This window comes from Liolophura sinensis, chromosome 6 (genome assembly GCF_032854445.1).
Source record: "Liolophura sinensis isolate JHLJ2023 chromosome 6, CUHK_Ljap_v2, whole genome shotgun sequence".
NCBI lineage: Eukaryota > Metazoa > Mollusca > Polyplacophora > Chitonida > Chitonidae > Liolophura > Liolophura sinensis.
In genome coordinates, this window is record NC_088300.1 from 71,622,530 (window position 1) to 71,636,838 (window position 14,309).

At 39.9% G+C, this 14,309-nt stretch overlaps 1 protein-coding gene across 1 annotated transcript; it reads right to left on the reverse strand.

Annotated features, from left to right (window-relative positions):
* Positions 1-645: 645 nt before the first annotated feature.
* On the reverse strand, positions 646-13,437 carry LOC135467526 (galactocerebrosidase-like). Its single transcript, XM_064745298.1, has 18 exons — positions 13,300-13,437; positions 12,367-12,435; positions 11,934-11,997; positions 11,428-11,516; positions 9,190-9,354; positions 8,773-8,811; positions 8,359-8,489; positions 7,545-7,668; positions 7,092-7,129; positions 6,662-6,786; positions 5,945-6,084; positions 5,034-5,123; positions 4,582-4,671; positions 3,571-3,712; positions 3,164-3,350; positions 1,955-2,124; positions 1,461-1,534; positions 646-864 (listed from the first exon to the last, which is right to left on the reverse strand). The coding sequence occupies exons 1-18, from the start codon at positions 13,435-13,437 to the stop codon at positions 646-648; spliced, it is 2,094 nt and encodes a 697-aa protein (XP_064601368.1).
* Between the last annotated feature and the right edge of the window lie 872 nt (positions 13,438-14,309).

A 14,309-nucleotide genomic window follows, 5' to 3' on the forward strand; every position in this document is an offset into this window, starting at 1 on the left:
TATGAAATTAAGATGCATTCAGAAAAAGAGAAGCAGTCAACAGTTTTCAGTGATGATGGAAAGACATAAGAAATGTTCTAGACGAATGAATGAAAATCAGTATCCAAATCTTGTATCATGCTAGTTGTCGACAATCAAAATATGTATTTGAGTTTTGCTTTTATTGCAACTGTTCATATGTCCAAAGTGGCGATCTAATTTAACACGATGAATATAAGACCCTTAGCCCCTGGAACTCTCCTGTCGCTAATTATGGTGTGCATTAATGTAGGGCAGATATGTATTTGTTCACGGCTATATAGAAAACTAAAAAAAAGATATATATATTATCTTCTATAAAGGCCCCGAGGTAACATTTTAGCTAATTATGGTGGGTGGAATATCAAATATTATTTAATATAGGATAAAATAAAATGAACACGATGGAAAAGTGGAAGAAACAAATGATAGATGTTAGAATATGTTACAATCATAAGTTACATTTTGGAGGATATAATGAAATCTTGCAAAGAACCGGGAGAAGTAACTCTTCGTGCAAATCCCATGATAAGATGACGTGCTTCCCGTCAGTGAAAACTCTTGAATTTCTCGATTATGCGAGCTATATTTCCATAGCACAAACGCGTACATGTTTATACGAAACAGCTAGTCTACCAACCCAGGTTCAAAGTGCAATGTTTTGTCTCTGCTGTCATTCATTTGAATGCGATGTAATCCATCTGAACTGTTGGAGATAAATAAATTGTCAAAATCCGCTAGGCCGTAGGGAATAGTCCCCAGTCCCACAAAACCATTAGATGGCTGGGCTGGGATAGACGCGTTAAATAACTGGTCTCCGTTCAAAGTTCCAACTGCTACATCGTTCTGAAAACGAAAGACATAAGAGGTTTCCTCATGAAGAATATATGAACTATTGCTCATTAGAAAGGAATCATCCATTACAACAATCTCAACCAACAAGGATAAAGATCAATTCAGGATCATGACAATTTGTCTAACCGTCTAGGTCGATCATTCAAAAGTGTAAAAAGTTAAGACAGATTTAAAATCTGAATACAAGCCTTATCTTAATACATAATTAATTGAAGGGATGAACTGTTAATACACTGCTGGGTTAAGCACGGACCCCTGGAAGGTTTAATTTATGGGTCACACAAAGAATCTATAAATATGCCAGTCTATCAGACTAAACGTGTTTATCGCTTTGTTTAAGTTCAGCTCATGTTGGCTTCCTCTTCGGTCGTACTTCCACGAAGGTCTGCCATAACTTGGGGGTGGATGTGGGTTTCTCCTCGGTTCTGCCAGGTTTCCTCTCAATGAAATGCCGTCGAATAGGTGAAGTATTCTTGAGTAGGGTGTAAATCTTCAAATAAATTAATAAGCTAAATAACTGTAGTCTGTATAATCGCATGAGCAATGAACTATGTGGATTACCTGCCTGATATAGTTTGGTCACTAACCTGAACCAGCAGAGAAATGGTGTTCCAGTCAGTATTTGTGGATGCTAGGCCACTCTTCAGGACCTTGTGTCTCGCTACAAGGATAGAAAAATGTTTTTATCTATACAAGGTGTTTCCACGTGCACATGCTCTTACTTAGTTTTACTGAGAAATGGCATGCAAATGTGACGAAACATTTGTCAATGACCACGGATTCAGCTTACCCTGGACACTTCAGTTTCCTCCATCCATGAAACTCACCACCATTCATGACACACAAGTAAAGAATTATAGAGTATGGCCGTAGGAGCAATTAGATATATAAATAAAATAAACCGATTCATCTCAGGAAACCAGTTTTGTTACATGAAAGCGATCAATTTTAATTGGCAAGTATTATAATGTTTCCTTGAAATCCCTGGAAAGGAATATTATATCTACAATATTGTAGGAATAATATTTTAACCTAGTAGTAGTTACATTAAACAAATATTCAATAAATAGTGTAAACTAACCTAAATCATTCGTCAGCTCATATCGTTGTTCTTTAGGGAACACAATGAAGAAAATGCCCAGAGCTTTACTCGCCACACATCCTCCTCTGTCAATCCGAGCGGCCACGAACACTCCGTCAGTGCCGTTTACAGCCCCGACCCGGGCCTCCACCTCAACATAAATGTCCGTCCTGGGATGGAATGCAAAGGGAAATGTCATATATATATATATATATATATATATATATATATATATATATATATATATATATATATATATATATATATATATATATATATAAAATGGGCCGTACTTTGACACTCAATATTTCCGAAACTCTCTTACGTCAGCTTCTAAAAATGTACACCATTGTGTCCTTAGTATACAGATCAAATTTGAATTTCAAAATAGAGTCAAAAAGCATGTTCCGGACATTTAAAAATGATGTTCTACCTTGTTTTACTTGAAAAGGGGATCAACTGGTCCTCCATCTTCTCGGTAGACGGCGCGCAAAAGTTTCTTCCATGAACTAAGAATCCCAAATCTCCTTAAGAATAATTTTTTCCAGCAGTCCTTGATGCGCGCTTTTAATTCATTCTCAGTGATTTTTTCCGTGCGACCCTCATGACCCCTCACAGGTGATGCAATGTGGGTCACCGGAACGTGAGTTTTTGAGGCTATGTTTTCATTTTAACCTTGTGTACAGACTACTCATGCTATGACCTTGAAAGTTGGCCAGTAGTCTACCAACTCAGTAGTCTACCAACAAAGGATAATGGAGCAATGCAGCATCAAGGGACGGCCCATTTTTTATGCCCACCCGATACATACACTCCACCAGTGGCGTTTAACCTCTCAGTCCACGCCTCCACACCGGGCGTTCCGAGGTGGAATACAAATGGCAAACTCACTATGTATACACTGGTCATGTCCTCTAGATGGCACAAACACCCCGTTAGTATCCTTTACACACCCACCCACTCCCTCACACACCCCTATGGTGTCATGTCTGGTGTCTTCGGCATGATACATGTACTTCAGTGGCGGCAGCACTTTGGCGGCAGGGACACCTAATGACTCCTCGTCGTCATATGAACACCATGAAAATAACGGTTTCTATAGTTACACAACGAATCTTGAGTTTAAACCAAATTTGAATGAACAAATTCGGCATTATGGTGGGAGGAAACCGGGCAGAGCCCGAGGGAACGCCTATGCTTGGCTCTCACCAGTTGAAGTTTCCGATGACATTAACAGTGTTGTTGTCCGGGTGTCCACCTCGCCCCCAGCACCAGTACACGGGATGTTGCAGGACCATCTGTCGGGCTACCTGCCCGTGAGGTGCCCCTACCTCCGTTATCTCCCACACACCCACTTGCTGGGCCAGGTTATTGGGCTCGTCGTGGGGACGGTACTCTGCGAGAAGAAGAAATGTCGAAACAGGAATTGTCTACATGATAAACTTATTATTATTTAGTAGCGTGACTGAATGTTGCAGTTCATCGAACAGAAACAGGATTATATAGCCAGTATATACTTACGATCATAACTTTCCAAGCTTACGGGAGCCTTCTCACGAGGTTTATTGAGAGAGTGCTCGTAAATCATTATCAGCCAGACTAAAACTAAGACACACCTTCAAAGTCCTCCTTATAGGGCAGAGGGAAGGGCTTGGAGGGCGGAGGGTTGGTCGCTGTGCCTTTTTGTCCACTAGATACCGTGGTTAGTGTGTATATCTCATCCACGCACAGAGACAGCGTCACCGTGTCATTAACCACCTGGGGAAGACAATAGCACAATTTAGACGTCTGTAGAAACTGCTGCTACTGGTGAAACAGCTAGGAATGGAATAGCGAAACAATTACACACTTACAGATCGCGGGTGGGGGAGGAGGGTGGGGTGTGGAGTGTGGGGGATGGCGTTGTGCTCCCGTTGCCGAGTGATTGTAGCGTTCTAGCGCAACATATGACTCAGGAGCCTCTCACAATATGCGGTCGCTGTGAGTTCAAATCCACCGCATACTGTCTGCCAGTAAACCTGCAGATGGTCGCGTGTTTCCTTCCGACTCTTTCCGGTTTCCTTCCACGATAAATAATGCTGGCCGCTGTCAAATATTCTTGAGTACCGCGTAAAAAAATCAATCGAAAAAATATGGCAAATCTTAGAGATGGGCATTTACCGTACTTTCTCTGGTCGGCTGTTTTAACGCAGAGGTTAACCTGGTAAGCAGGAGATCAAGGCTCAATCCCGAGTCGTGTCATGTATAAGATCAGACCGCAATAAAAGTGGCCATCTTGGTTTTTCTGACAGGACAAGTAATACTCGGACCGGTGTCGTGGGTGGGTGGGGCGTCATGTCTCCAACATTGTGTTTCACTAAGGCTGCACTATTTACAAGATTATGTACAGTATCTATATACAGGAACTATCCTGATGTGAAAGCGAAAATGATGAAGGTGACGTTAAATCCTAGGCAACGAGTGGACGAGTGAAACACTGCTGTATGTGATCATGTTATGACACGCGCAGTATGTGAGTGATACTTTTATTGGCAAGGCTGTTGTGTACAGATTCCTCTGTATAAAAACCCATGCAGCTGCTGTCGCAAAAATAAATAAATAAATAAACCAAGAAAGAAATAAAATACCTGAATGGGCGCAATCTGTTGAAAATATATACTATCGTTACCGTTGAATCCCAGCTTGGTGTACCACACCTGTAGACTCTCTATGCGCGTCTGATAAAAACAGAAAGAGGCAAGTAAGTATTGCTTATGGATCGAGCTGGAGGCTTCATTGGTACATCATTACAGAGGTTTCGTACCGTGACGTAAGCATTTTGTGTGGTCTCTGTAAAAATTAAGACGAAAACAGTTTAAGTTTTGATGCAACTCACAAATTTACACAGCTTCACTGACAGCATTTTATAAGTTACGCAACAAAATGGTCCAATTAAGGAATAAGCATCTCTCGTGCGTCATCAAAAAGGGCAGTAAATAATATAACGAAATTCTTCACCAGTTTCCATTTGGTTACATGCAATGCTTACAAAAAGATTGCATTTTTGGAATGTTTTGCCATCTACCGGTTTTATACTTACAAATACCCCTGAGAATTTAAAGCTGGCGTTTTGGGGTCCAGATGCAAAAGGTGACTGGATACAATCCGTGGATTCTTCTGGATGAAAACTCTGAATGATCAAATTGTACACGTATATTACAGATGAATCATTGAATGAATGATATATGGTTTAACGCCACGCGTCCAGTACTTAATCCATATGGTGGTGAGAACATGCATGTTATACGAGTCGCCTGTATTCAGCCGTCTCTAGAATCAGTCATAATCGCTACCAACACTGCCTTTAGTCGGTGTCACGTAAAAACCCAAGCTCTACACATTGATACGTTGGACATCCTTGTTATTACAAAGAAATTGCAAATAGAATACTTTTTCCAGTTCATAATGGTGGACTCCATAAGCTTAGTTTCGATATCAAGAACTCATTGCCTCAAGTGACAAGTTGCATGCTGGACAATGGGCGTGGAGAGTAATTTGTAAACAGGGTTTACATTTACTTCAGCAGTTCACCCTCTTTCAAAACATTGCTAATCTCCGCCCAATACCCAGCATGCCGCTGATTTTTTTAAAATTATGACGTCACCCGAGGCAATTTGTTCATATCGTCGAAACCGAGCTTAAGGAGTTTAACATTATGAATGAGAAAAATTGTTCTAACTTCCTTTTCCTAGCAGGAATATGAACTTCACACTAATCCCATATGTAGACCTTTTGTTGTTACAGGTTGCTGAATGAAGGCAATTTTGGTAGCGAGTATGATTTTACAGACAGTTGAGAATCGGCTCAGCCATGATTCTCTAAAAGAAATAGACTTTATAATCATGAAAAAGTAACCCGTATGTCTCACCTGCATGGTGCAGAGAAGGTACGCCTCATCTGTTAAATGTATCATCTGTAAAACGTCGATACAGTTTATATGTAATAGCTTACCATGGTTTCAATGACGATAGTAAGATCTCCAGTGCTCGTATCAGTTAGAGACACATAACTGCCGCCACGTGTCAGCTTTCCTACTCCTCTTCCGTGCGGCAGGTAATGCCACCCTGGGGACGTGAACTGGGTGGTGTGGGCTGTAAATAACAATGTGCTACTCACTGCTTTGCTCTTTGTAAGATTTAAAAATAGAAATTTATATCAAACTTAAAATTAGTAAATATTATGAATTTGCATGATGGAAAGATGTGAACTTTGAGTCGAACACGAAAAAGCAATCTTACACAAAGTAGTTTAAAATGTGTGTTTCTTTACATTTTTAGGATAAGTTTTTATTTAGAAAACATTTGGGAGAGCACAATAACGGCCGCGTGCTGTTGTAAAGTCTTAAATGACCTGCATCTGTGTTACTTTCTCACTTATGAGTCCAGCACACGTTGGCTTCCTGTTCGGTCCCACGTTTGAAGACCTGTTAACAGCCTGCGAGTGGTCATGGTTTCTCCCGAGTTCTTCGGTTTCTTCTCGTATAAGTGAAATATTCTTGAATACGACGTAAAACTCCAACAAAATAAATAAATATATAGTTGAATAGTATTATTTTCATTGTGCATCCTTCTGCATGATGGTGTTAGGTCTGCTTTATATAGTTTCCTTTACATCATTTTAAATGATTCTTGGAGCTTGACGAGCACTTATTTTCTCTCGTTGCTTTACCTGACACCCATATAGCAGCATCCACTGTGTAATGTCCACTCCAGGGCTCTAGCGCGGTCATTAAACCACTTCCGGAATGAGGCAGGCCCACGTAATATGACGATATGAGATTCCACGAGATTGTTCTGTCAGACAGCGTAAGAGAGAAGAAGGGATGAGCTAAACCGGCTATTCTTTTGTCTTTAATTGAACTTCATTGCACTAATCCAACAATGAGACGTGACATGGCAGAGAACCCGGGATTTGTCCAGTAAAAACTCAAATAACCCATTCCCATTGCCTTTTTGATACTTAAGAACGGTGGGTCTTAGATGTAAAAGTATCACTGTAGGTTTTACATGTTGGTTTATTTAAAATTGTTAGTCCCCGTAAAATTTGAGAAAAACATTCACTATAGTTGAACATAAAATGAAGAAAATGATTTACTTACGCTGTCATGAGCCCATTTACATAGTTCAGATTCAGCATCTACAATAAATTTACAAAATTTAGGACTCAATGATGTTTGTTTATCGCCGAACAATCAAACTACATATTCTTCAGAAACATATTATACTCTAACCTAATAAATATATACACAAATATACAGCGAACCAGACAGATTCCTGGGCCTAATGGTTAGAGCTTCCGCCTCGAAGTCGGGAGATCTGAGATCAAGCCGGGTTGCGTCATACAAAAGACTTAAAATGGTGCTTGTTGCTGCCTTACTTGGCGTCCAGCACGAAAAGGTAAAAACTAGGAAACAGGAATGGTTGTCAGTATAACGTGACTGGATGAGGTGTCATGTCTGGTACCCAGCATGATACTTCAGTGACGCATGAACTCTATATATATATACTTTATATATATATATTCAGCATTTTAGTTCATTCATCCATCATACCCTGGCTCTACAGGCTCCCTGGGGGCTGGATGCAAGCCCTGCAAATCCGTGATCTTCAGATGCCCACAGTTGTTTACCAATATTCACAGCCGCTTGGTCGGACAAAGAAGCCGGGTAATGAGTCCTAAAACGTACACATAAACCTCACCCAGTTTTGTCATGTGGACAAAATAAATATAAACGATTGAGTGGAAAGGTGCGTGACTATCATCCCATTTGTCCTGCTTGAGGTTTTGCACTCAATGAGAGCTCGTGAGGCCGTTCGCGCCACCTTGCGTTCATTCAACCAATTTCGCTTTATGCATGATTAATACTTTGTATTAATATACATGAAAGCATGTATATGTACTTATTTATTTGGTCGTTTAACGGTATATAATCGAGATTGTTTTACTTATACTATGGCTGTCAGCTATATGGGTGAAGGAAATCGGAGAACGCGTGGTAAACACCCACCTGTGGCAAGTCACTCACGAACTTACCCACATGTTGCGTAAAAATATACACACAACATTGCTCGAAGACAAGCAGGCTTCAAGAAACGTTGGACTACGTAAATAGCTCGCAAAGAGCGTAATGGATAGTTTATTGACACTTTATGTATTTAAACGTGGAAACTGGAACACACATCAGTAAAACATTAGAACTTAAGTTTTCCCTGTATAATTCATTTTACAACAATATACTTACCCACTCTCAAGAAATGAAGATATGGCAAACATTAAGTATACAACGGCGAAGTGTCAAAAGTATCTCCATGCAAACAATCCAATCCAAGACAATATATAACGACCACAGGCAAATCGGATCTCACCCAATGAAATCCACGGCTGCCTCCAACTGCGCGTCAGTCACCAGGTTCTCAGCGATGTCCCACCCGTGTTGATCAGGTGCACAAATTCTTATGTGCTCTAACCCTCGGGAATCCATCATCTTTCGTAAAATCTACAATGGTAAAATTCGACCAAACTATAGTTACATATTTTAAGATCATTCGCAAATTTTATTCACAGCTAATTTAAAAAATTACAAATGAAAAATGAAGATTCATTCATGAGTGTGGGGTGGATTTATACAAAATTATGTAGTTTAAGGTGTTTGGTGTATAATAGTGAAATTAAATACGGCAATAAAAGATGGGGATATTTTATGGCGAAACAGCTTAGCCTAGTCGGTTTGGGAAGAGGGCAGGGTGGTTATATAACTTTGAGTTATAGTTTTGATTCACCTTAATGTAAGTTGAACTGTAATTACGCTCATTCCAAATCTGTAAAAGGCAAAGGTTATGTCATCAGCAAGTAGGCTTATTATTGGCACAGGGCTACTGGAATTGGAATGCAAACATGACTTACACAATCACATTTTGATATTTACTTGACCAAATGATCAGAGAATACATCGTGTAGATATAATTTCCAACCACATGATCCATCTGGTACCATAGGACCTGCAATGACAAGTATGTTTCGTAGAAGAGCTCTTGTAGAATCGACAATGTCTCCAAATGGAGTAAATGGTATTATCAAAGACGGTGAACGAGTAAATATGAGCGTAGCAACGCAAATATATGTCACCAATTAACGGGTACAACAATTTCAACATGAATGAAATCAACAATACATGCAGAGCCATATCAAAAACTCACTCCAATGAAGTCAAGATTGAGATTATAGTACGTCTGCGCAGCCGTAATCCATCTGATGACGTAATCAGCAGTGACTTCCGGATCAGCAAACGCGTTGTAGGTGCCATTACCAACCCAGGCCGGGAATGCCCAGGGTAAGCCGTAGAGTAAGATGTCCGGGTTTCTCTGAAAGAGTTGTCAGGGTTAACTGGTAAGACTGTTCAAATACAAATTCAAATATTTTGTATTCAAATACGGATTTTTGATCATAGAAATTTGCATAAATCAAATGAGTGAAGTGCCATTCGTTATCTCTTGTATAAGCTCAAACTAAAGCCAAAACTATAGACAAAGGTTTTACCAGACGTGACAATGTGACAACCTGTTGATGGCACGTTAACAGTCTTAAAACCTCTAGACAAAAATGTTAATAATATATATCACTAGGCGACCTATAAATTCGGGGCATGCACGAATATAGAGTGTGATTCCAAAGTTTATAAAACTTTTCCTTCAACAAAAAACCCCAAGGACTTAGTGCCTCGCCGATGGTTTACTATGGTGTTCTGTGACTAGATGTGGGATCCAGATAAAAGCCTGAATCTTCAGCCATATGCGTAAAAGCATTCTGACGAGTTCAGTGGTTGCACAAGCCCCGCAGTGGCGAGTTTAACAACAATAAAAATGTCTTATTTATTGGCTTCTGATCACACAGAAACGGTGAAGAACACACACGTGACATTTCATCTTTGTCGGAGTATTTAAAGCTGTTCATTAGACGGATAAACCGTGACTGGTTTCTTGAGCATGCTGCTTCGATGACACAGTTACAGTCGGTATCTTGACGTGTTAAAGCTACAATTCACTTCTAAGAATTAAACCGCACCTTAAAGACAAACTCGGGTATTTTTGGTAGCATAAATCGCATGTTTGTATGAATGAGTGAGTGTTTGGGTTTTAACGTCGTATTTAACAATTTTTCAGTCATATGACGTCTGTTATGTGCACGACTGCCGTCAGCTTCTAAATTTAGCTTGCCACTGTTTACATGTGCTGAGTTCATGGCCTGCTGTCTGCTTCTGCCTTAGAGTGTCCCAGAATACCCTCAGTTCGGTGCCTGTTTGTTTACATCAAGTGTTCAGGAATTTCCTTATTCTAGACAATTCCACCAGGCTATATAAGACCTATGAAAGCAGGTCAAAGGGAGAGAACGGAGAATTATTGAGAGTTTTGGATGCTTTCACTGTGTATTACTTTAGTAGGCCTTTTGTGCTGAATTTTGGAGTCTTTATAGCCTCGGGCTTTGTTATATCCTATCTCCACCGAGCACTTGTTCAGTCTGAACTTGTATATTTAATTTGTGCTCTTTTGTACACAGTGCTTATTAGTACACGGACCCTGTCTGTGGAATTTTGTGTATATCTCGTCATACACTCAGTTATACTGTGGATTTTCCCTCTTATTTGTGCATTTATGCCTGTATGGTTTTCCGCATTGTGGAATATATACGTCCGTTTGGACTTGACACCGTTGTACATGCAAGTACTTTAGTATTTGTATAGATACTATCCTTTCTTGTAAAAGTTAAGTACTTTAGTATTTGTATAAGTCTTATTATCTGTTCTTGTTAAAGCTAATAAATTGTTGTAAAATAAAATCTGCTGGTTTTGGTTACTTTTTTGTGCGGCTAAACAGTCGTGTATTTCGAACAAGCCATCTCGACAGTTTGGGTCGTAACACGTCAAAGAAGTTCTTAGAGAGCATGTAATGTGCCTCCTTGTTGCAGGATGGATTTCCACCGCCATTTTCTCTAGTGCTGCTTCAACGAGACGATTTACCGAAGCCAAGTAAGCAGTTTCAAGATTTGCAATGCAAGATATGTCTCTAACTGAATACTGCTGGGGGCACTGATCTGGTAACACGGCATGCACACAGATATGACACACTATAAATTTCTGCACTGTTATTTTGGGCCTAGTTAAAATATATCAGAATTTTGTCTGTTTTGTATAGAACTGAAAACTGAAAAAAAAAATTTTTTTTGAGGTGACAAAATGATATGACTTCACTTTCAGTTAAAAGATTATTTGATATCTGGTAGCGAAAAGCGCAAGCTGAATATGGTGGTATGGCATGGTACCACGCGAAAGTCGAAGGGACACATATTTCAATGGCTGAAATTAATAAATTGACTACATAAATAGTAAGGAAAATCAGTGCCCTCGTGTAACCTGCACAACGCCTTAACAATGCTATTACCTTTTTGGCCTCCGTCATTAGCCACCATTCGTAACCTCTCTGGTAATTCTCATCCCAACGCTCGTGCATGTGAGAAGCTTCGCCGCCATCTTCATACATACACAGAAAACGAGCAACATTGATGGACTGGCAAACTCTACATAAGCCTTGATATAATTTATACAAAAACTATGCAATAAAGAAAGAAAGAAAGATAGAAGACACAGTGATAATTTATCTATGCTTAAATGTCAATGTCGAGTTGTGGAAAATTGACGAAGGAAACAGAAGAAAGTGCCCTATGTAAATGAACACACTGTTATGCTGGGCAACTTTCGACTGAGTATCACTCACTAACTGATGTGAGCATAGGCCGCGTAGACCACATGTCCGACTTACTCAAATGCTCTGACTTATTGTTAGGTTCAGAAAATGAAATACGAATATCCTTCTTGTGATTTAACTCTAGCAGATTTTATTTCACTGTGACCGAAGGTATTTGTGTAGTTTTGATTCAGTATTCCTACCGGAGCTCTGGGCGTCTCCACCGATTTCAACTTTGAAGATGTGCAAAGAGGCTCCAAAGTTGGGCTGAAAAAAGGTTAGTTGACAGTTATTTCGCAAATAATCCCTCGCATTGGAGTCGCATTTATTTCAAAACCACCACATTTATGATTACAATTGGCTTATTTATAATCCAGAGTTCACGTACCAAAATGTTAGGTGGACGAAACGAGTGCCTGTCTATCGCCAGGTATGAGGCAAACCTGCGATAAAGCAACAGTCGAGGGCTGGATTCGAGCCTGCCACCCCAGTGATCAGGGACCGTTGGCTGTGGCGAGGACATATTTACCAGTCACCTACGAGACGCCTATGTCTTAATAAGTTAAACAATTATAATTAATAAAATAAATGTTTAATGGATTGCTTGCTGTGCTGCTGTTTTAATGCACACATTACCTTAAACAAGAAGTCAAGAATTTCATTCCTTTGTTTTTCTGGATAATTAACCAGGAGTCGTGATGTCGCCTGAAAATGTGAAATCATTGACATCTCTTACTTCAATCAATCAATGTATATTCTTGCTGAAAATACAAATTTACTCGAACCTCTTTTGACAGCATATTTCGCTCTTAACACTGAGCTGGACAATCTGATGAACAGTAAGGATGACCAACAAGTACCGTTTAAACGGACAGAATTAATTGTGTTCCCTCTATAGGTGAATATACCTGACACAAAAGCAGTACAAGCATGTGTGAAGAGCATAGCTTTTCGTTTGTGTAATGTACTCCTTTAGCTTAAACCTCATGGGGTATAATAACTGACTTCAGGCTAATAAAACCAAATCAGCGAGGTGATAATTAGAATCTTGTGACACGTAACTGATGACCTCGCGGTACTGTACTGATGCCGAATCAAATGATTGTTGATTTCAGTCACACCATAATATAATGTTGAATTTGTGGTCTAAGAAGTTCGCATTTGGACAGATTTGTCTTCATGTAACACTGATAAGGTGTTTCAGTTTTCTCTAACACACACCACACTTCAAATATTAATTTAAACTAAAACTGGCATTCTTGGATCGGCAACAGACACTCCAGAACCATACCAGTCAATTTATCTGTCATCATTCAAACCAGTGTCAATCCGTCCGTCACCATGCACTCTCCTTGTCGTTCTGTGGAAGGTTTTCTTGATTTATGCACCTACTATTTTGCCTGATATTAGACATAACAACGCTGCTGGCCTGAAATTGTAGTCGGTAAACTTCTGTTGTCTTCCCCAATCTTTGTATCTACTTTTGCTAACTCTGTCCTGTGTATAGTCTTCGACAGAGTGACAATCCTACTGCCCTTCGCCAAATTCACGTTACTAATGCGATCTTACCCCACCGCCACTAATAGACCCTATGCCATCAAACTGTCGCCCGTAGTCATCGTTGCTGACACCGTAGACATTGTCATCTGCCGACGACCTCTGGTAACGTAACACCAGAAAAACAACGACGAATTGAATGACTTTCATGATGCTCGACCAGGACTGAAATAGCACGTTTCAGCTTGTAGTTCAGAAGTAATTCATATCACTGGTAAGGTCAGCAGTCAATTGTCATTGACAGATAACGATCCAGATTGTCAACCTACATTAAAGTCTGCTTTACATTTGATTGCAGGCCATGATTTGAAATCTAAACGAGACTTTGTATCCACACCTTAAACTGGCCCTTCAGATTCCAGTCTGGAGGCCATTCAAACACAAAGCGCCGGTTAATAAGTGATTTGTCAATACATGGAATGAGGTACATGTAGAGAAGAAAAAAATACAAAAATGTGCCTGATTTAAGGTTACTGGGTTTCCACGATCCCCCCATTTAGCTCCTATGTTACCCCAAAACGAACAGCTTGGCCTCATGGGTAAAAAATTGTGTTTCTCTTCCAGCCCCGATATGCTGGTGCCAAGCTGTAATAGATTGGCCTAAACACTTGATGGCACAGTGACTTAGGCTGCATGTCCTAACTTCAGAGCCACAGCCAGGGATCTCAGTGAAGTTAGCTCCCAGTTCCCAGAAGAATCTTTAATTTTGTACGTAGAACCAAGAACTAGGAATTGGCAGATAACTTCACATCTGAATATGGAAACGAGAATTGGGAGCTAACTTCCCAAACATTATATTAATCTAGGGTTTGACGGGAACTCGACGAGACGCACTATATAGTTTCCTTTGCCCATAAACTCACATGCTATATAAGTGAAAATACCTTGTGTTGGGCGTAAAGCACTAAACAAAGTAAATAAATAAATACAAAAACTTAGAGTATAAAACAAGACTGACACTACCTCTCCAGGTTATATTATACACGGTCAAATTTGCAGACTTGACAATTTCTTGATTCGAA

What these genes read in the sequence shown, in the direction of transcription:
- LOC135467526 (XM_064745298.1), bottom strand. Translation starts at nt 13,437, where the DNA reads ATGAAAGTCATTCAATTCGTCGTTGTTTTTCTGGTGTTACGTTACCAG. An exon ending in TGGAGACGCCCAGAGCTCCG is followed by an intron (nt 11,517 to 11,933) that starts GTAGGAATACTG and finishes GTATGTATGAAG; the next exon opens with ATGGCGGCGAAGCTTCTCAC. An exon ending in TTAAATTCTCAGGGGTATTT is followed by an intron (nt 4,672 to 5,033) that starts GTAAGTATAAAA and finishes TGTTTTTATCAG; the next exon opens with ACGCGCATAGAGAGTCTACA.